This window comes from Thalassophryne amazonica, chromosome 14 (genome assembly GCF_902500255.1).
Source record: "Thalassophryne amazonica chromosome 14, fThaAma1.1, whole genome shotgun sequence".
Classification (NCBI taxonomy): Eukaryota; Metazoa; Chordata; class Actinopteri; order Batrachoidiformes; family Batrachoididae; genus Thalassophryne; species Thalassophryne amazonica.
The window spans coordinates 98,989,635-99,012,273 of record NC_047116.1 but is presented as its reverse complement, the minus strand read 5'-3'; the positions used below and the strand labels follow the sequence as shown (position 1 = coordinate 99,012,273).

Here is a 22,639-nt window from a genome sequence, read left to right as displayed (position 1 = left end):
CCTGTGCACCAACAGCAATTCTTGTATATTCGTCTGAATTGTTCTGTGAATTATTTCTGTAATTTATGTTTGTAGCATGGCCCAAGCAGAGGGTCACCCCTTTGAGTTTGGTCTGCTTGAGGTTTCTTCCTCAGAGGGTGTTTTTCCTTACCACTGTTGCTCTGGAGGTTGGTAAGGTTAGACCTTACCTGTGTGAAGCGCCTTGAGGCAACTCTGTTGTGATTTGGCACTATATAAATGAAATAAATTGAATTGAAATTGAAGGTCAAAGGAAGGTTAAACATTAAATTCAACTAAACAACTTTCCTGGTCGCAATTTCTGAATTATAGCAGCCCTAGTAAGGTACCTTTCAATACACAAAAGGATCAAGCTCAAGGTCAAAGGTCAAGGTCACAGGAAGGTCAAACACTAAATTCGATGAAACAACTTTCCTGGTCACAACTTTTGAAATTTTGCCTCAAAACATGAACATAGTGATAGGCGTTGCCCATAAGCCATTACCTGGGATAAGCAACTGACATCGACCTTCAGGGTTTTGCTTCAGGTCAAATGTCACCTAAATTAGGTCAAACTTCAAACTACAGTAAAACATGTCATGCAATACACCAAATTAAAGGGCTTGATGAGAGGATACAGAATATAGCAAAAGTTTTAAGTTATGGCATCATTTGATGACATAAAAAATGATGCAAATTATTGTTTGGGTTGATAGGGTTCTAATAAGGAATAGTTTGCACCATCTGTCATGCTTAGTTTTCACGTTACAGGATAACATATGTCACCTGTCATAGTATCCAATGGACATCAACCTTGTTTGACCTTTACTTTGGAGACCAAACATTCAGCATAGTCAAAACTATTCCAATTATTAATCCTTTCATTTCACTCTTTATATTTATGACCTAGCTAGTACAAAAGAGATTTGAGAAAGGTAGCAGACATTATAGGCCCCTCATTTTCATTCTGTTTCTTAAACATATGTTTCTTTGCATACTATTGTGTATGTGTGTGCGCACACGTTACTGTGTGTTCTATACATATACTGTGGATATTTTATACAAAACTAAACTGGAGTATTTTCCATCACATCACGTATTTCAGGTTGAAATATGTGAAAGAAAGAATACCAATATTCACGATCAATCAAGCTGCTTCATCGGGGACCATAAATCGTCCGTGAAATATAGAGTTTAAAGGTTGTTCTATCCTGAATGGCACTTATGAAGATTTTGGTTAAACAGTGGTGCCCTGTAGGATTTTTAACCTTTATTTAACCAGGATAAGACTCACTGAGATTAAGAATCTCTTTTTTAAGGGTGTCCTGGCCAAGAGGCAGGGCAGAGTTAACATACACAGTTACATTTACATAGAAAACAGACACTTGAATGAGATAATACAATCAGGTAAAACATCAACAGTCAGAGACTTTGTTTCAAGAGCCATCAATAGTGATTTAAAAGTGTTAAGTGGCACTAACTCTTTCAGCCTAAACTTATTTTGGAATTAAGACCAAGAGTGGAATGTTGTGTGTCCTGGGTAGGGCTAATCCAGGGGGGGTTAAACTGTTACAACGGGAAAGGGAAGTCTGGGGTCCCCTGCTGGAGCTGTTGCCCCTTGACCTGATCCCGGATAAGCGGTTGAAGACGAGTAATGAGTGAATGAACTTGCTGCTGTAAATTGTCCCCCTGTTGACTGTTCCTTTAATTTGAAACCTGTGTGTGTGTCTGAGGTTCACAGTGCACCGAAGAAGCTGGATTCTAAAAAAATTAGCTGGTCTTGATTGCTTGGATCATTTTTTTTAAACTTACAAATGACTTCATTGCTGAGCCTTTAACTTGCATTTTTTAATTTGAGTCTCAGTACAAACACATTTCGAGTTTGGAAATGCATATTTGTTCCCCCACTATTAAAAGGAGGTGAACCCTCAATTGTGAACAACTACAGGCCTATTTCAAAATTATGTATTCTTCAAGTGTTTGAAAACCTTGTCTGTGATCAATTGAAGGAATATTTGGAATTAAACAACATGCTAAATCCTTTTGTTGGGCTTCAGGAAGCATCACAGCACTGCTATTGCAGCCTTAAAGGGGAGGTGATGGTCTAGTGGTTAAGGTGTTGGGCCTGAGTCCAGAAGATCATGGGTTCAAATCCCCACCTGACTGGAAAATCACTAAGGGCCCTTGGGCAAGGCCTTTAATCCTCTATTGCTCCCGGTGTGTAATGTAGTGTACCTTGTAAGGCAGCACCCTGACATCGGGGTGAATGTGAGGCATAACTGTAAAGCGCTTTGAGTGTCTGATGCAGATGGAAAAGTGCTTTATAAATGCAGTCCATTTGCCATTTATTTAAAAGTTTTGAATTAAGTGTTCAAAGCATTGGACTCAAGGAAGCTGTGTGTTGCTTTTTTTCTTGAACTATCAAAGGCTTGTGACACTCTGGATCACAGTCTCTTGCTTGAAATTCTTTTGAGAAACGTAATTTCCAAACAAGCTGTCACTCGGTTTGCAGATTACTTGGTGGGTGTGTTCAGCTAGCTGGAGTTAGTTCCTCCTTCCTAGATGTCACAAAAGGTGTACCTCAAGGTTCGGTTTTACAGGGATAAGCACAGTCTGGAAGGAAAAAGAGTGATGGTAACTGAGAGGGGGGAAAAAAAATTTCACACTTTAAAGGAGCTATTCTGTTTGATTTTAACAGATGAAAAGATGAGTTTGTGTGTATAAAAACGCTCTCATTTATACCTTTAATTATTTAAAATCTTGGCCATGAATGACAATTCATAATAAATTGTATAAAAAATTATTATGACCAGACATTGCAAATCAATGTTTGTCAATAATAATAAACATACCACTGTCCCAGCTTATTTGAAACCTGTTGCAGGCATCCATTTCAAAATGAGCAAATACCTTCACAAAAACAATAAAGTTATCAGTTTGAACGTTAAATATCTTGTCTTTGTGGTGTATTCAATTGAATATAGGTTGAAGAGGATTTGCAAATCATTGTATTCTGTTTTTATTTACATTTTACACAACATCCCAACTTCATTGGAATTGGGGCTGTAACTCACACTGAATAAGAACTCTGCAGGTCATAGAGCTTTCTCTTATCATGTCCCTGTTCTGTGGAATGATCTCTCTGCATCAATAAAACAGTCAGATTCTGTGGAGACTTTCAAGTCCAGACTTAAGACACACTTATTTTCCCTTTCATATTGCTAGCATAGTGGCATAGTATAGTTCTATGCTTTTTACTCTTTTAATTCATTTTTTAAGTAAAGGACAAATTATACTGTATATTTTGTGTTTCTGATGCCTGTTTTTTTTCCTCTCTGTTTAAGGTGCAGCTCCATCCAGAGATGGGTGTGGTATTTGTGCTGGAGACCCTCCTGTCCTGTGCACCAATAGCATTTCCTCTATGTTTGTTTTGTGAACTGTTCTGTAATTTATGTCTGTATCATGGCCCAAGCAGAGGGTCACCCCTTTGAGTCTGGTCTGCTTGAGGTTTCTTCCTCAGAGGGAGTTTTTCCTTACCATTGTTGCTCTGGGGGTTAGTAAGGTTAGACCTTACGCCTTGAGGCAACTCTGTTGTGATTTGGCGCCATAAATGAAAATAAATTGAAATTTTTCATTAACACCACCATAAATACACCAAAATCATACCATCAGATGGCTTCACCAGTTATGATTCATCGGTTAACTCGTGTGACGTCACATCAGAAATAATCTAGGCAAAGCTGGAACATACCAGGAAGTCCAGACACCACGTGAGAGTGGTACACACAAAACCCCAAGGCCTGCAAAGCAGCTTGGCTCAGCTCTGCACTGGAACTGGACATGTGACTCTGCAAACAAAGTCAGACAGGGACAAGATGAGCTGAAGATTCAAGTTCTATCAAAGAGACATATGGCGTGCCAGTGCGTTTTTTTGTGATGTCCTCACCACAATGGTTTTTGCCAGACGAGCAAAGTGTTTTTCGATGGCAGGTAGAAACTGACGACCTTCCTCTCCACTCAGCCGGCTGAAAAGCCAGAAAATGTCCATTCAGGTTACACACCAATCCACAGCCCTGGTTCATAAATATTTGGACACTGACGGGCTATTTCCCTGGCCGTGGCAGACTGGACAGCACTGTGCAAAAATTGCTGTGTATGTGTAAGGGGGCCTCACAACGTGCACTGCAACGTTTTTAGAAAAGCTGCCACATCATAACACACCAAAAGTTAGAAATGTTAAAACAATTATCATAATATTAAGACATACATACGTGCAGGAAAGGTAAATGGGTTAAAAAAAATCTAATCAAACCCTGAACAAATATTCAACCATTCATGTGGCAGGTGCTTGGTGCATTCCAACATATAGCTATGTTCCAGCAGATCTGCTGTTGAAACCAAACATCTGAACGGGGAAGAGGGTTTTACTCCACTTTAACCCGAACCCAGATGCACAAACTGTTCATCTCCTTGTCATTCTTTCATCCTTTACAGGGTTCTCCCCAGAATTTTTTAGTATAGTGGTGCTCTTGGCAATTATCACCCAAAGCGCCACACAACGCTTCCACTCAGGATCCTATCCAACCTTGTGTCCTTAAGTCCTAAGACAAAAATGAAAATGTTTTAGTCCTGTGTCTGGTCTGACTCTGTGCTGAACTGTTAATTCGTGAAATTAATCTAAAATGTTTGTGTTTCATTGGCATACTGTATACATGTTACGAATGTGCAATAAACGTCTTTGAAAGAAAAAAAAAAGAATGTACAGAAAGAATTTAAAATGTGGGAGATTCCTGGCTTTTTTTTTTATTTTACACATTTCCCCTGCATAATTTTCAATTTGAAAAGTTTGAGTTCAAATCACAATATCACCTGACTGGGGGCACTCACTTCAAAGTGTGAAAATCTCACCTTGTCCTTGTTTTTCAGATTTTGACACCCCTCTATATTGTCCAAAAAAAAAAAATAAACAAAAGGTCCAGCTTTCCTCTCCTCAAAAATGTAAATGCTCATGATGAACTTGCAACGTAAGAAATAACTAAATTTGATACTGAAACCAACTTACAGACTAAGAAGTACTTATGCCTTCCTTCTTGCAAGAAAAATTGAATTAAAAAATAACTCCAAAAATTACCCTTTAGATCTATAAAAAAAAAAAAAAAAGCCACAAAAATACAAAAACAAGGACATGTCACACATTATTTAATGTCCCAGTTAGCAACACAACATCAAAGCATTCATGAAAGTTTATCTGTGCACATGCAGTAATAATTAGTGGTCACTGACGTGTTTTATTGCTAATTATTCCTCTCTCTCCGCAAGTCAGCAGGTGCATGAAGGTGAGAATGTATGTTTCTTACTCAGCATTTCTCGGAGTGTGATGTATATTTTAGGAAAAGCAGAAGCATCTCGATGGCCAAAAGACAGACTGAAACCAACGCTGCTATGCCCAATAACGAAGCCTCTGAGCTTTTATTCAAAAATGACGGTTCAAATTTACAGTGGATGTACAGAAAGGAGATGACACACTTCACCTCAAAACACTTAACATTTTCAGAATCTGTCAGATTTTGGATTCTAGAAAGCGCAGATGCTGCTATCTGTGTCGCAGGATGCCATTTTAGTCCCACAGTCAATGTGCATGCGAAATCTCTCCACAACACTGTTTTTAACAGGCTGCAAACACGTAGATGGATATCTTACATTAAAAGCCGGAATACATTATTTTCAGGAGATAATAGGCTTTCTAGCTAAAGTGCCAGAATCATGAGAACTTTGTGAGGAGCCCTGCAACAACGGCTGGTGATTGTGCACATGGGGTCTTCTTTGGTGGAGTGGACTTTGAATATTTAATCTTGGAAAACATTCTACAAGTGGATGAGTGCTCGGTTCAGTTCCCCCCAGTAGAGCTGGTAGGCTTTATTTTTATTTTACTTTGCAAGAGTCTGTCTTGATGTGAGTCTGTTCTGTAACAGAGCAGCACGCAGTGTCACACAATGTGCATGTGGACCTCTCACCTGTTTTTCACGCTGACCTGTCTGATCACACAGATGTATTTCTTAGATTTTTCACAAAGCATGCACAAAGCTAAGCCTCTGGTAGACTGTTTCTAACAGGCTGCGTTCATGGACCTGCATGTGCACTATGTTTTCTCACAGTGGCAAGCGGCTGCTGTTTTTACCGTGACTGCATCAAAATGAACACATCACTTAAAAACAAGTCATCATAAAATGACACCACACTTGTGTAAACTCTGCAATTAATCTGTGGCTCTGTTCTTAACGTTAGCAGATATATTCCAGTCTAGCGTGCGCTGGGACGTTTTCCTCAAAGGAACGCTGTCAAACATTTAAATGTTATGATTTCAGTGCGACATGCTCCCTCCCTGGACAGGCCGCCAATCGCAGCACACCGCATGCTGTGGTCACCGCCAACACACACAAACACAAAAATGCAGATATTGTCCTCTGATCATCGAGCTTCATGTAATGCTTGCATTTTGTCATGGTTTGTGTTGTCTGGATGTAAACAGGATAAAATAAAGAGCTGAAATTGTTTATGCAAAATTTCCTGGCAAAAATGGGTTTCTGCGCGGTCAGATTCTCACCAAGTCTCCCAGTAAAACATCGCGAGATGACACCACAGTATAGTGGTGCTGGATGGCAGCGGAAAACAAAAAGGATGCAAGTCCACATCGTGTGATTTCAGGGCACAAGAAGGTACATAAGGTTTAACAAGTTCAGAAAGAGCTCTGGTATCATATTATCTCACCTTCATCATTCATTGTTAAATTCTAATACAGCGTAAACGGTTAAAATACCCATGAATGTCCAAATATTCCTAAACCTGAGCATCTACCCACAGACATATCCAGGGCATGCAGCAGTGACCTACTTGGCAATGGTGAGATAGGCATCAGTCTGCTCAGACTGGGCAGCAGCAGTATCTTCAAGGGACTCCAGCAACAAAAGGAAACTGGAACTGCATGGAGGCCCTGCCGCTGCCATCATGATTCCACACCTCCTCAAGACCTTAAAAACAATACAATAAAAAACACTGTCTTTTTCTTCCATTCTTTATTGTGAGCATTATCTAAATTCTCCTGACTCACATCATCATCATCATCTTAGGTGGTGTTTTTAACAGAGGAGTGACCCACAAAAGGATTGTTAACTCAGCCACATGGGATGCAGCCAGTACACTCTTAGTGCCTGTCCCAAGCCCAGATAAATGAGGAGGGTTGCGCCAGGAAGAGTATCCGGCGTAAAACAATATTGTGTTTGTGGATTTAGAGAAAGCTTATGACAGGCTGCCCAGAGAAGAGTTGTGGTATTGTATGAGGAAGTCTGGAGTGGCAGAGAAGTACCATATTAGGGTAGTACAGGACATTTACAAAGATAGTGTGATAGCAGTGAGATGCGCAGTAGGAATGACAGACTCATCAGGGCTCGAAATAGTACGTACATGCGCTAGTTTGTGCATGTATTATTCAAGCGGTGCACGGCGCACGTATACTGCACTAGCACTGGTGCAAGTAACTTTATCCAGGTTTTATAAGCACCAACAGAATGAACCAATAAAGGAATAAATAAAGGGGAAAAAAACTATTTCCAGTGTGTTGTCTTCGCCTTCCCTGTGTTTTATGACTCTCACGCACGGAGCAAGTTGCTGTGACGAATCGTTCGCGCGCACGTGAAAAAAAAAAAACTGTCTGCAGTAGTAGTAGTAGTCTGCAGTTTATGAGGAGATATTCCAGAGAGGGACAGCAGTGTTGGGAGATCACAGTCACATCGGAGCACCAGGCGTTGTTGATATATATATATATATATATATATATATATATATATATATATTGCTAACAAAATTTTAACTATTAGAGAAAAAATTACTCATAACCATCCCAAAGACGTATCGTTATCTTTGGCTGCTTTCAGTGATGCTGGTATTTGGTTAGACTCTTTCTCTCCGATTGTTCTGTCTGAGTTATTTTCATTAGTTACTTCATCCAAACCATCAACATGGTTATTAGACCCCATTCCTACCAGGCTGCTCAAGGAAGCCCTACCATTATTTAATGCTTCGATCTTAAATATGATCAATCTATCTTTGTTAGTTGGCTATGTACCACAGGCTTTTAAGGTGGCAGTAATTAAACCATTACTTAAAAAGCCATCACTTGACCCAGCTATCTTAGCTAATTATAGGCCAATCTCCAACCTTCCTTTTCTCTCAAAAATTCTTGAAAGGGTAGTTGTAAAACAGCTAACTGATCATCTGCAGAGGAATGGTCTATTTGAAGAGTTTCAGTCAGGTTTTAGAATTCATCATAGTACAGAAACAGCATTAGTGAAGGTTACAAATGATCTTCTTATGGCCTTGGACAGTGGACTCATCTCTGTGCTTGTTCTGTTAGACCTCAGTGCTGCTTTTGATACTGTTGACCATAAAATTTTATTACAGAGATTAGAGCATGCCATAGGTATTAAAGGCACTGCGCTGCGGTGGTTTGAATTATATTTGTCTAATAGATTACAATTTGTTCATGTAAATGGGGAATCTTCTTCACAGACTAAAGTTAATTATGGAGTTCCACAAGGTTCTGTGCTAGGACCAATTTTATTCACTTTATACACGCTTCCCTTAGGCAGTATTATTAGACGGCATTGCTTAAATTTTCATTGTTACGCAGATGATACCCAGCTTTATCTATCCATGAAGCCAGAGGACACACACCAATTAGCTAAACTGCAGGATTGTCTTACAGACATAAAGACATGGATGACCTCTAATTTCCTGCTTTTAAACTCAGATAAAACTGAAGTTATTGTACTTGGCCCCACAAATCTTAGAAACATGGTGTCTAACCAGATCCTTACTCTGGATGGCATTACCCTGACCTCTAGTAATACTGTGAGAAATCTTGGAGTCATTTTTGATCAGGATATGTCATTCAAAGCGCATATTAAATATGTAGGACTGCTTTTTTGCATTTACGCAATATCTCTAAAATTAGAAAGGTCTTGTCTCAGAGTGATGCTGAAAAACTAATTCATGCATTTATTTCCTCTAGGCTGGACTATTGTAATTCATTATTATCAGGTTGTCCTATAAGTTCCCTAAAAAGCCTTCAGTTAATTCAAAATGCTGCAGCTAGAGTACTAACGGGGACTAGAAGGAGAGAGCATATCTCACCCATATTGGCCTCTCTTCATTGGCTTCCTGTTAATTCTAGAATAGAATTAAAAATTCTTCTTCTTACTTATAAGGTTTTGAATAATCAGGTCCCATCTTATCTTAGGGACCTCGTAGTACCATATCACCCCAATAGAGCGCTTCGCTCTCAGACTGCAGGCTTACTTGTAGTTCATAGGGTTTGTAGGAGTAGAATGGGAGGCAGAGCCTTCAGCTTTCAGGCTCCTCTCCTGTGGAACCAGCTCCCAATTCAGATCAGGGAGACAGACACCCTCTCTACTTTTAAGATTAGGCTTAAAACTTTCCTTTTTGCTAAAGCTTATAGTTAGGGCTGGATCAGGTGACCCTGAACCATCCCTTAGTTATGCTGCTATAGACGTAGACTGCTGGGGGGTTCCCATGATGCACTGTTTCTTTCTCTTTTTGCTCTATATGCACTACTCTGCATTTAATCATTAGTGATCGATCTCTGCTCCCCTCCACAGCATGTCTTTTTCCTGGTTCTCTCCCTCAGCCCCAACCAGTCCCAGCAGAAGACTGCCCCTCCCTGAGCCTGGTTCTGCTGGAGGTTTCTTCCTGTTAAAAGGGAGTTTTTCCTTCCCACTTACATGATTTAAATATGTAAATATGTATGTGTATCACTTATACATGATCAGAATGTGTCCTGTACCTTTTGGGTAAATGCTGTAGGTGGCGTTCGTCTTCAGCCCCATGTCGGACTGTATCATCTTTATGTCGCTGTCCACAGTCAAATGGAAACTACATATATGTTCACGTTTTTGTGGGACCATCCCAGTCCTTTTGTGTCCTATGGACAAATCGTGCCCATGCATCATGTCATTTCTTCTCCGCGGGAAATTTATGAAGAACAGCTGCAGTTCTGGGTACATTGCTGTACCAAAAAGATTACAGCGGTTCACCATCTCTTAAACTAGACTGGGCATACCTCAATGATTCAAAATATCTAAATCATTATTTCCATGTAAGACACGTATGCAGCAGGACAGCATAGAAGAAAAATTAAAACACAAGCCAGTCTCCCCGACTGAGAAATGTTGAACTGTTAATCCAGCCAGGCCATTCACTGCCATGACATCACACATTTGTTGAGCTACTTTCCGAATGTCGAAAACTGGATAGCGTGTAGCAAGTTTAATTGTTTGAAGTGTCCACTCACAGCCATTTTATGACTTCTATCGAACACAGACCTTCAAAATAGTCACAAAACACACTGATTCACAATGGTTTGAGTCCATTTTCTGATTTTACTGTGTGTAGTGTTTACGTGTGGGGTGGTGGCCAAGTGGTTAATGCGCTTGGTTTCAGTTCAGAAGGCTCCGGGTTCAAATCCCATCCCTGCCATATTTCTCCATGTAATGTGGAGTTGCGTCAGGAAGGGCATCCGGCGTAAAACCTGTGCCAATTCAACATGCAGATCCACCTTGGATTTGCTGTGGCAACCCCGAGTGCAAACAAGGGAGCAAAATCAAATCAAATCAATTTTATTTATATAGCGCCAAATCACAACAAACAGTTGCCCCAAGGCGCTTTATATTGTAAGGCAAAAGCCATACTTTAATTACGGAAAAACCCCAACGGTCAAAACGACCCGCTGTGAGCAAGCACTTGGCGACAGTGGGAAGGAAAAACTCCCTTTTAACAGGAAGAAACTTCCAGCAGAACCAGGCTCAGGGAGGGGCAGTCTTCTGCTGGGACTGGTTGGGGCTGAGAGAGAGAACCAGGAAAAAGACATGCTGTGGAAGAGAGCACAGATCAATCACTAATGATTAAATGCAGAGTGGTGCATACAGAGCAAAAAGAGAAAGAAACACTCAGTGCATCATGGGAAATCCCCAGCAGTCTAAGTCTATAGCAGCATAAGGGATGGTTCAGGGTCACCTGATCCAGCCCTAACTATAAGCTTTAAGCCTAATCTTAAAAGTAGAGAGGGTGTCTGTCTCCCTGATCTGAATTGGGAGCTGGTTCCACAAACCCTAGGAACTACAAGTAAGCCTGCAGTCTGAGAGCGAAGCGCTCTATTTGGGTGATGTGGTACTATGAGGTCCCTAAGATAAGATGGGACCTTTCTAATTTTAGAGATATTGCGCAAATGCAAAAAAGCAGTCCTACATATTTGTTTAATATGTGCATTGAATGACATATCCTGATCAAAAATGACTCCAAGATTTCTCACAGTATTACTACAGGTCAGGGTAATGCCATCCAGAGTAAGGATCTGGTTAGACACCATGTTTCTAAGATTTGTGGGGCCAAGTACAATAACTTCAGTTTTATCTGAGTTTAAAAGCAGGAAATTAGAGGTCATCCATGTCTTTGTCTGTAAGACAATCCTGCAGTTTAGCTAATTGGTGTGTGTCCTCTGGCTTCATGGATAGATAAAGCTGGGTATCATCTGCGTAACAATGAAAATTTAAGCAATGCTGTCTAATAATACTGCCTAAGGGAAGCATGTATAAAGTGAATAAAATTGGTCCTAGCACAGAACCTTGTGGAACTCCATAATTAACCTTAGTCTGTGAAGAAGATTCCCAATTTACATGAACAAATTGTAATCTATTAGATAAATATGATTCAAACCATCGCAGCGCAGTGCCTTTAATACCTACGGCATGCTCTAATCTCTGTAATAAAATTTTATGGTCAACAGTATCAAAAGCAGCACTGAGGTCTAACAGAACAAGCACAGAGATGAGTCCACTGTCTGAGGCCATAAGAAGATCATTTGTAACCTTCACTAATGCTGTTTCTGTACTATGATGAATTCTAAAACCTGACTGAAACTCTTCAAATAGACCATTCCTCTGCAGATGATCAGTTAGCTGTTTTACAACTACCCTTTCAAGAATTTTTGAGAGAAAAGGAAGGTTGGAGATTGGCCTATAATTAGCTAAGATAGCTGGGTCAAGTGATGGCTTTTTAAGTAATGGTTTAATTACTGCCACCTTAAAAGCCTGTGGTACATAGCCAACTAATAAAGATAGACTGATCATATTTAAGATCGAAGCATTAATTAATGGTAGGGCTTCCTTGAGCAGCCTGGTAGGAATGGGGTCTAATAAACATGTTGATGGTTTGGAGGAAGTAACTCAGACAGAACAATCGGAGAGAAAGAGTCTAACCAAATACCGGCATCACTGAAAGCAGCCAAAGAGAACGATATGTCTTTGGGATGGTTATGAGTCATTTTTTCTCTAATAGTTAAAATTTTATTAGCAAAGAAAGTCATGAAGTCATTACTAGTTAAAGTTAAAGGAATACTCGGCTCAATAGAGCTCTGACTCTGTCAGCCTGGCTACAGTGCTGAAAAGAAATCTGGGGTTGTTCTTATTTTCTTCAATTAGTGATGAGTAGTAAGATGTCCTAGCTTTACGGAGGGCTTTTTTTATAGAGCAACAGACTCTTTTTCCAGGCTAAGTGAAGAGCTTCTAAATTAGTGAGACGCCATTTCCTCTCCAACTTACGGATTATCTGCTTTAAGCTGCGAGTTTGTGAGTTATACCACGGAGTCAGGCACTTCTGATTTAAGGCTCTCTTTTTCAGAGGAGCTACAGCATCCAAAGTTGTCCTCAATGAGGATATAAAACTACTGACGAGATAATCTATCTCACTCACAGAGTTTAGGTAGCTACTCTGCCCTGTGTTGGTATATGGCATTGGAGAACATAAAGAAGGAATCATATCCTTAAACCTAGTTACAGCGCTTTCTGAAAGACTTCTACTGTAATGAAACTTATTCCCCACTGCTGGGTAGTCCATCAAAGTAAATGTAAATGTTATTAAGAAATGATCAGACAGAAGGGGGTTTTCAGGGAATACTGTTAAGTCTTCAATTTCCATACCATAAGTCAGAACAAGATCTAAGGTATGATTAAAGTGGTGGGTGGACTCATTTACATTTTGAGCAAAGCCAATCGAGTCTAACAATAGATTAAATGCAGTGTTGAGGCTGTCATTCTCAGCATCTATGTGGATGTTAAAATCGCCCACTATAATTATCTTATCTGAGCTAAGCACTAAGTCAGACAAAAGGTCCGAAAATTCACAGAGAAACTCACAGTAACGACCAGGTGGATGACAGATAACAAATAAAACTGGTTTTTGGGACTTCCAATTTGGATGGACAAGACTAAGAGTCAAGCTTTCAAATGAATTAAAGCTCTGTCTGGGTTTTTGATTAATTAATAAGCTGGAATGGAAGATTGCTTCTAATCCTCCCCCTCGGCCCGTGCTACGACCGTTCTGGCAGTTAGTGTGACTCGGGGGTGTTGACTAATTTAAACTAACATATTCATCCTGCTGTAACCAGGTTTCTGTAAGGCAGAATAAATCAATATGTTGATCAATTATTATATCATTTACTAACAGGGACTTAGAAGAGAGAGACCTAATGTTTAATAGACCACATTTAACTGTTTCTCTGAAACACTGTTGGCTGCATTTTGAGGGCCAAATTTTGTGAAGTAGTATTAATATAATGCATAACTAGACAATCATGTAAAAGCTCAAATGGTTTGAATAGCACTAAAACAAATCGAGATTGGATCGAATTAATCAATTCTGATTCTTCAAAATCAATTCCTGAAATGTGAATAGATACCCAATTCGAGATTTTAATGTTCAATGGACGGATTTAAAAATAAAATGGCCTCGGATCCAATAAGATAATTATTAAAGTGGTCATATTGTAGAAAATCACCTTTCACATTCACGCACAATTTTTCCACAAACTTCACTCCAATTCATGATCACCTTCAGTAATCTATAGTAATGCAGGTTGGCTCTATTGTCTGACAATTGTGGCAGCTGAAGATGATCAATATGCTCTACCAAAGGGTTAAGTTGATCATTAAAGGGTCAAGTTGATCATTAAAGGGTCAGTGTCACAACGGTCCCTGTACTGGCGGCAGCGTTCACCACAGACACTCTGTCTTGTCAGCATTTTGCTAGCGATGAAAATAAATCCCATTAAGGATCCAACAACACATACATTAAAAAAGATGTTAAATTACTGTTAACAACATATCCATTATGTGCAAGAGACGCTGGTATGCTCAGTGAGAAAATTCAAACTTTTTTTCTTGTTGCTACATGACATCTTGCAGCCGGGGCTATGACATCATCATTTCACAAAGGCTGCTTCTACAAAAGAAAACACAGAAGTGGCATTTTGAGATTTATCCACTCTGGGACCCATTTCGAAAAAGTAACGTTTTTGGGTTCGGTGTGGACAAACCGCCGATACAAAACTTTTGCCGATGTGTCGAAACTCGTCTTTTTTTATATACTGTTCCTACAAGTCTAATACTTCTGCTACTTTTTCAGTGTAACTACTGTGAATTTTAATTAATTTATTTATGTCTCTGAATCCCGTGTGAGCCTTAGGAGTGGTTGGCTTATTCATTATTGGTTAGCTCGTGCTTGCTTGGCTATACTCTTAAATTTCCTAATGCACAAAGGACACTTCTTTACATACACCCTTCGTAAATCCTGCGTGATGTTGGAAGATAGGGCGGCTCTCTTAGAGAGCTATGTCCGTAAGTTAGATGTTACGGGCACTCCAGATGAGGAAACCAAGTAGGGCTTGGTGCCCAGTTGTGGTACCCTGATCACACGATCGGCTCTCCCCCTTGGATTTGCCTGATGTGAATTCTCTGAGCCCACAAGTGACTTCCACTCCTGTCTCCAGGCCGAAACACCGGACTTTAGTGATAGGGGATTCTATCACCCGCAAAGTCAGCTTACAGATGCCGGCTGATGTTAAATGTATTCCTAGGACCAGAGCTCCCAACATTGCATCCCATCTTAGGGTGCTGACGCTGCAAAAGGGAAAACAGACTAAGGAACATGACATGAGATATAGTCACATAGTTATTCACGTCGGCACCAATGATATCAGGATGAAGCACTCAGAGGTCACAAAAATGGACATAGAAAGGACTTGTGACCTTGCCAGAAAGATGTGTCAGCATTGATTAATAGTCTCTGGTCCCCTCCCCTCCCGGGGTACTGATGAGGCGTTTAGCAGGCTGACATCATTAAATAGGTGGCTGGCGCAGTTTTGTAGACAGCAAGGCTTAAGCTTTATTGATAACTGGCCTTCATTCTCGGGCTGCCGTGGCTTGCTGATGCCAGACAGCCTCCACCCTACTGGGGAAGGTCCCACCATCTTGTCTGCAAACAAAGATAGCGGGGAAATTAGTGGTGATATTGCAGTTTATGGTGCAGGGAGGGAAATCTGCCAGGGAGGGAAATTCAACAAGTTGAGATTGTGGTCTGCTTCTGTAGACATGTCCATAAAAATCATCGAGGGATATGCTTTGCAAACTTAATACCCATGACTACATTGGATGATGTTGAAATTGAGGCTGGCCCAGTGGTTGATCCAGCAAAATCAAAGATTTCGACACACATTAGTGGGAATACCCAAGATTTGGTTGTCGTACGTTCTATTGCTGTCATGAATATTGATATCATGCCTCTGACATCAGTGGTCTCTGATCACTCACTTATTAAGTTTACAGTTTCACTGCCGTGTTTAGCGGAACAACAACCTTATTTATCACTACGGCGATGCATCAACTCCTCTACTAAGACTGAACTCGAAGCTAGACTGCCTGATGTCTTAGCGTCACATATGGCAAATACCCAGTCAGTAGACAGTCTTGTGGATAGTTTAAACTCAGTTCTCAAAACTGCACTCAACATGATTGCGCCACCTTTGTTAAAACCGCACTCCCCCAAAACACAGTCACCTTGGTCCAATGATTACTTGCGTGACCTCAAGCATAAGGCAAGAGGTCCAGAACGGAAATGGCGTAGTTCAAAATTAGAAGTATTCCACCTTGCGTGGTGTGATGCTATCTTAGACTATAAGCATGCACTATTGGCTACAAAGCAGACTTAGTACTCTGATTTGATCAACAAAAACAAGCATAACTGAAAGTTCTTGTTCAACATGGTGGCAACACTTATTCATGGACAACTACCTGTAGTTTGCGCTCCTGTTACAGCACAAAATTTCCTGGATTACTTTGAGAAGAAAATAGAAGACATTAGGTTAAACATTTCCCAGCATGCCTTAGTACTGAGGTACAACCTAGATTTACAGAATTTGAGAGTATCTCTCTAGGCATGCTGACAAAACTCGTAACGTCAACAAAAAGCACAACCTGTTTACTTAATCCTATATCAACAAAACTGTTTAACCCTCTTTGTTGTTCAGTCTTTCACACAAGACCTCAAGTTACCTTTATAAAGTGTGAAAACAGTTGTTTGTTATAGTTTGCTGTATGTTTTGAATAAAGGTGTGTGGAAATTTTTTTTTTCGCTTTATTTTTTCCTTGCCTATTTTTGATTGTAAACCTTTATTACACTTATAAAACACAACAAAAACATATATATTCTGAAAGTACAGGTTGTCCTGAAAAAAAGAGGCATAAAACTTGATTGTGGGATGCAGGGAGTGCTGTTAAACAAAATAATAAAACAATTATGCCAGGCAAGTGAACTGTCCAAAAAATGCCCTCGGACCCCAGAGGGTTAAGGACCTGCGGTCCACTCTTGGGCCGACTGTGCTGGAAATTAATAATATTTCTTTAATTTCTGGATCTGTTCCTAAATGTTTCAAATCTGCAGTGATTAAACCATTACTTAAAAACCTAATCTTGACCCTAGTGTATTGAAAAACTATTGGCCGATATCAAATCTATCATTTTGCTCAAAAATTCTGGAAAAAGTGGTGTCACGGCAGTGTGTGGATTATTTTACTGAGAATAATCTCTTTGAGCCACTGCAGTCTGCTTTCAGAAAATATCATTTCACAGAGACGGCTCTCACTAAAGTGGTAAATGATATTCTGCTTGCAATGGATTCAGACACCACTATGGTTCTGGTGTTGTTAAGTAACGTTTATTTGAAATGGGACAATGCATATTAATGAACATAGTTACATGTAAATATGCCGGATTATAGCAGGATGCTAATTTCCATCCATAGTCCCAGTAACATAGAAACAGAAAACATACAAAAACAAACAATGACAGAAAACAATTAAAACCAAATATACATACAAATATGTACAAATTCAAAGTCGCAACAACTGATCGTTAACAAGCAGCCGACAGGTGAAGGAACCAAAAGAGTTTTATGATGATGGGTAATTGAGGTGCAAAAGTACTGCATTAAAGTGACAAGTGCTACGTGCAAAGTGCTTCAGTGCCTGGCTGAATTGCGTATTACAGTAATGGGTTGTATTGCACGTTGCTCAATACACTCATTTGCACGTGCACAAGTGTAAAAATTGCACAGGGTGTCCTACACAAGTTTATTGTGTAAAGACTACTAAACCATTTATTAACATAAAGTACACAAGGGCATAGTGTACATATAACTGGAAAAAAAAGAGAAAAAAAAAAACTTGAGTGGTGCCTCCACAGTTAGGCTACAGATGGTTGCATGTCTGATTTGCCAGTAACCAAGCTTTCAACTTTCCTTTGAATTGCGGCGCTTTGGGATTACCTTTCACTGGTATGCTGATGATACTCAGTTATACATGCCAATAACTGCTGGTAATCTCATCCACATAAAATCCTTAGAAGATTGCCTTGCATCAGTGAGAAGCTGATGTCTAGAAACTTCCTACTTTTAAACTCTGATCTTCCACCTGTGAAATATAGTGAAGATTTGTCCCATCCTGTCTATGGCTGATGCTGAGACCCTGATTCATGTGTTTATCTCTTCTAGATTGGACTACTGCAATGCTCTATTTTCTGGTTTACCACAGTCCAACATTAGGGGTCTCCAATTGGTTCAAAATGCTGCAGCCAGACTTTTGACACGAAGCAGAAAGTTTGACCACATTACACCCATTTTGGCCTCTCTTCACTGGCTTCCTGTCCCAGTGAGATCAGATTTTAAGGTTCTGCTACTAGTCTATAAAAATGTTCACAGACTGGCACCTCCCTATCTAGCTGACCTAATTAAACCCTACGTACCATCCAGTTTTACAAAGGGTGTATCAAGATATTTGATAGGGGTTGTGTAGCTCCAACTTTTAACGAAGCAGTAATCTTATTTATTCCTAAAACAGGTAAAGATGCAGATCCTTCCAATTTTAGACCTATCAGTCTGCTCAATCTTGATTGTAAGATACTTACAAAAATCTTAGTGATACGTTTACAAATGGTTTTACGGAGCATCATTCATCCCAGTCAGGTTGGTTTAATGAAAAATAGAACTTCAACTGATAATGTTAGGCTCCTGTTACACTTAATGTGGCTGAGCCAATCTCAAAATACTCCTATAACTGCTATCTCCTTAGACGCTGAGAAGGCCTCTGATAGGCTGGAGTGGCAATTTTTGTTCTCCACCACATTTCATTTTGGTTTCAACTCCAACTTCATCAAATGGATAAAAATTCTGTATAAAGAACACAAGGCAGCAGTGATGACAAATGGAATCATTTCCCTTTTCTTTAATCTGACCCGGGGAACTAAACAGGGATGCTCACTGAGCCCATTATTGTTCATCATCTTTTTAGAGATTCTATCAGTGTCTATTAGCGCACACCCTGGAATAAGAGATGTAAGGGGAGGAGACACTGAACATAAATTATTACTATATGCTGGTGACATTTTAGTAGTAATATCTGAACCTTTGACTTCTTTACCGCACCTTATGGACACCATTCAAATTTTTTCAAAATTTTCGGGCTACTCCATTAATTGGAGCAAATCTGAGGCCATGCCCCTCTCCAAATCATGTATTTCATCTATGGTGGAAAAGTTTAATTTTAGGTGGGTGTGACAGGGAATGAAGTATCTTGGTATCAAACTCTATGAGGATAGAGACGAAACAGTGGCACTAAACTTTAACCCCTTACTTCAAAAGATACAAAACTGGGAAAAGACCACGAATTAAACTGAGAAAGTTATGTGCACATAAAGGAAGGGTTGGGCCTGCCAGATCTTAGATTGTATCAAGCCTGGGTCCCACTAAATAATAACCCATGAATAATGAGCCACGCATGGGTTTGTCAGCAATTATACGAAGAATGACCCACATTTTCATCTAACACGTATCCGCTATGGACGTGCCTCTATGTACCTCTCTGTACCCCGCATGTGCCACGTAGCAGCCTCTAGTGAGCCACGACCGACCTGTCATTAGAGCCTCAAATGGCTTGCATCAGCCACACTAAGCCACGTCGTGCCGCGATAGCGCCATGATAACGAAATGTTGGAGCACGTTTAGGCATGATGGGTTTGGTCCATACCTCCAGCCCTTCCACACCTGGTCCCTTGAAAGTGTGGGTTTTCAATTCACAGATTCACAGCAGCATTTAAAGATGTCACATTTTTAAATGCAGTCCAAAAACAGTTGCTCCAGTACAGTCTTGCGGTTGTGCGCTGTGCGCCAGGCTGCTGTCCACCTGTAATGCACCAGACCAGCTAGAACCAAGCCAAGGGCTCCTGGACAGCCACCTCTGTGCTCCTTGCTGGCTCCGCGGCTCATTAAATACCAAGATATTGGCAGGCTGCAGAAGATGAAGATAATGTCTGCGGTGTGCACGCTTTTTCTGACTCACTCATTCCTGCAAGTTTGAAAGTAACGATCTCTAAGACGTAGCAAAGGTGAGTTAGCCATTCGGTGTTTCTGGTTCTAGAGTGGGAAAATACTTACTTGGGTAGAAAATAATGTCAGTGTGTTATGTCTTGCTGTTTAATTGCTGTGTGCATTTATCTCTGATGCAAAAATTTGCCGGTTGTGGATCACTGAAGCAGCAGCCTCGTGTCAGTACTTGAGTCATGTGTACGTTGGGGGTCATCTCAACATCACGAATGGACATGAATGTGGGGGCTTTTACTTTTTAATTCGGGAGAACTCTCACCTCCACACTTCATTTTTTGCTCGTAAAAACGTATAACAGTGTCTTTCGAAACGAAGTAAATTCTCATTTAATAAGTATAATTTATATCACGTTGTGTTCAAAACACATTCTCGGGCACAGTGTGTATCATTCTGCATTAGAAGGGCTCCAGCCAGATACCAGGAATGACCCCAAAGTGACAGAGAGTGTCGTGATCCAGAACCGGGCAAAGTGATCCATTTCTGGCAAATGTTTGCACCACACATAATGTGGCTTGACACTTTAAGTAGAAGGGCTACACCATCCAGACTTCTTCAGCTAAATAACTACACAATAAAAAGCCATTCAGTTGCATTATGGCTCCGTATAGCGGGACTTTAAAAAAGGTGATCCGGAACTGGGCAACCGTCTGTATTTTTCAAAATCATGGCATATGCCAAAATGTTGTTTGTTTGTTTTTTTTTTGGGGGGGGGGGGGGGGGTACGACGGGGCAAAGGAATGGATTTTTATTTATTTTTTATTTTAACAGCTTGAGTGATGAATTACTCAAACCACCGACTCAACGGGACACAACAGATCCAGCAGTCGGGACCAAGTGGAGCTTCAGACACATAATAACGCTGTACATATCCAAAAACAGAAAAGACAAGCTCACAAAGGACTTTATATTTCATACTTCATCACCTCGCTGTCCTCCGTGATTAACACCTCGTTAGCTTCATGGAGCTACGTGTCGTAGCAAACAGCAGCTCACGCTGAATGACTCTCAGCGCGGACGAACACACGAGCTTACCTGCAGCTCAAAGCAGCATCCGCCGTGCAGCAAAGTGCGTGTTTTCGATGAAACAGAAGAACCTCCAGCGACAAACACAAAGCTAACAGCTAATTCACGTTTCCACCGCCTTCTTCTTCTCTGCTTGCTTTTCGGGTGCCGCGCGAAATGCTGGCGCCAAACACCACTTCTTCCTCCTAGAGTCCGAGATTCATCATAAAATTTTAATGCCGCCACCTGGTGGGCGGGAGATTTCTTTCTTTCATCAAGCATACAGTCTAGATCCATCAACCTCTTTGGCCTCCGGCCTGGTGGCTCCATTCTCAGCATCCTTCTCTTGATATACCCCTTTACATCTCCAAACTGTTTTTCGCTCATCTCTCTCCTTTTGAGTGCTATCTGTGCTGACCCTGTGTTACGACACCCATAGCAGGAGTGTTCATAACTGTTGAGTGTGAAATTCCTGAAAATGTTGGACCGTCTATTTAAGTCCTTCCCTGGCATGATCTGCAGCTGTCAATTGTTGTGAAGCTGGAGCAACACTGACAGCCCATTTCTGCCATCTTTTGCCTGTAATAAAAGCATTCTGTGTCCGGCATGCAAATGTCAGGAAATTAAAGATTTCCGCAACCTCACAAATATGGAAGACTGGTGTTATTGCTGGTTCACAGACAAGACAGAGATGTAATATTTTTGTGTGTGTATCATTACAAAAGCATAACACAACCACTGAGAGATAGTCCAGAAACCTCCCTGTGACAGGCACACAGACACGTACTAGCAGTTCTTATAAGATGGTTCTCAATCCAGTACTCAAGGACCCCTGATCCTGCACATTTTCCATGTCTCTCTGCTCTGCAACAAACTGATTTGCTAATTCAGGTGCACAGCCAATCACCTCCTAACAGACACCTGAATTAGCAAATTAGGTCTTTCAGTGTGTGACTCAGTTCCTGTATTTCTTTACCAAAGTAAACATCAAAACAATTACTCAGGGACTTTGTAACTCAAGGGTGAATAAAAAGTCTGCGGGTCACAGAGCTTCCATTTCAAAATGAGCAAATACCTTCACAAAAATAAAGTGTATCAGTTTGAACATTAAATATCTTGTCTTTGTGGTGTATTCAATTGAATATAGGTTGAAGAGGATTTGAAAATCATTGTATTCTGTTTTTATTTACATTTTACACAGCATCCCAACTTCATTGGAATTGGGGTTGTACATCACACTGAATAAGAAGTCTGCGGGTCACAGAGCTTTCTCTTATCGTGCCCCTGTTCTGTGGAATGATCTCCCTGCGTCAATAAAACAGTCAGATTCTGTGGAGACCTTCAAGTCCAGACTTAAGACGCACTTATTTTCCCATTCGTATGGCTAGCATACTGGCATATTATGTTTCTATGCTTTTTACACTTTAAAATTCATCTCATTAGGAAATGGAGCAGGCCGCGGCCTCACACCCCCACACAGAGTTCTTGGTTTTAATAAAGTTTTTGTTCTGTCCATGTGTTATTGTTCATAGTTTTGGACACTATACTGAGAGACTGTGTTTTATAAAAACTCTGACTAATGGTATAACATTTGCTTCCTGTAATGTCATTGGAGTTCTGATCCTGACAAAACAAAATAAGATACTATCCAAACTAAAAAAGGAGAATGCTAAAATTGCCATGCTTCAAGAAACACACCTTAATTCTACCGAACATGAGAAATTGAGTAGAATGGGTTTTACTAAAGTATACTCATCCTATACGAGGTCTATTAGAAAAGTATCAGACCTTATTATTTTTT

At 40.4% G+C, this 22,639-nt stretch overlaps 1 protein-coding gene across 1 annotated transcript in view; it reads right to left on the bottom strand.

Annotated features, from left to right (window-relative positions):
* The window catches only part of rif1 (replication timing regulatory factor 1), a 246,301-nt gene extending 225,278 nt beyond the window's left edge, over positions 1-21,023 (bottom strand). Inside the window, exons 1-4 of the mRNA XM_034185865.1 lie at positions 20,869-21,023; positions 6,889-7,025; positions 3,944-4,022; positions 3,749-3,845 (exon numbers count right to left, since the gene is read on the bottom strand). Coding sequence (XP_034041756.1) covers positions 3,749-3,845; positions 3,944-4,022; positions 6,889-7,004 — 292 coding nt within the window. The 5' untranslated portion in view covers positions 7,005-7,025; positions 20,869-21,023. The remainder of the gene's footprint in view (positions 1-3,748; positions 3,846-3,943; positions 4,023-6,888; positions 7,026-20,868) is intronic.
* Positions 21,024-22,639: the final 1,616 nt, after the last annotated feature.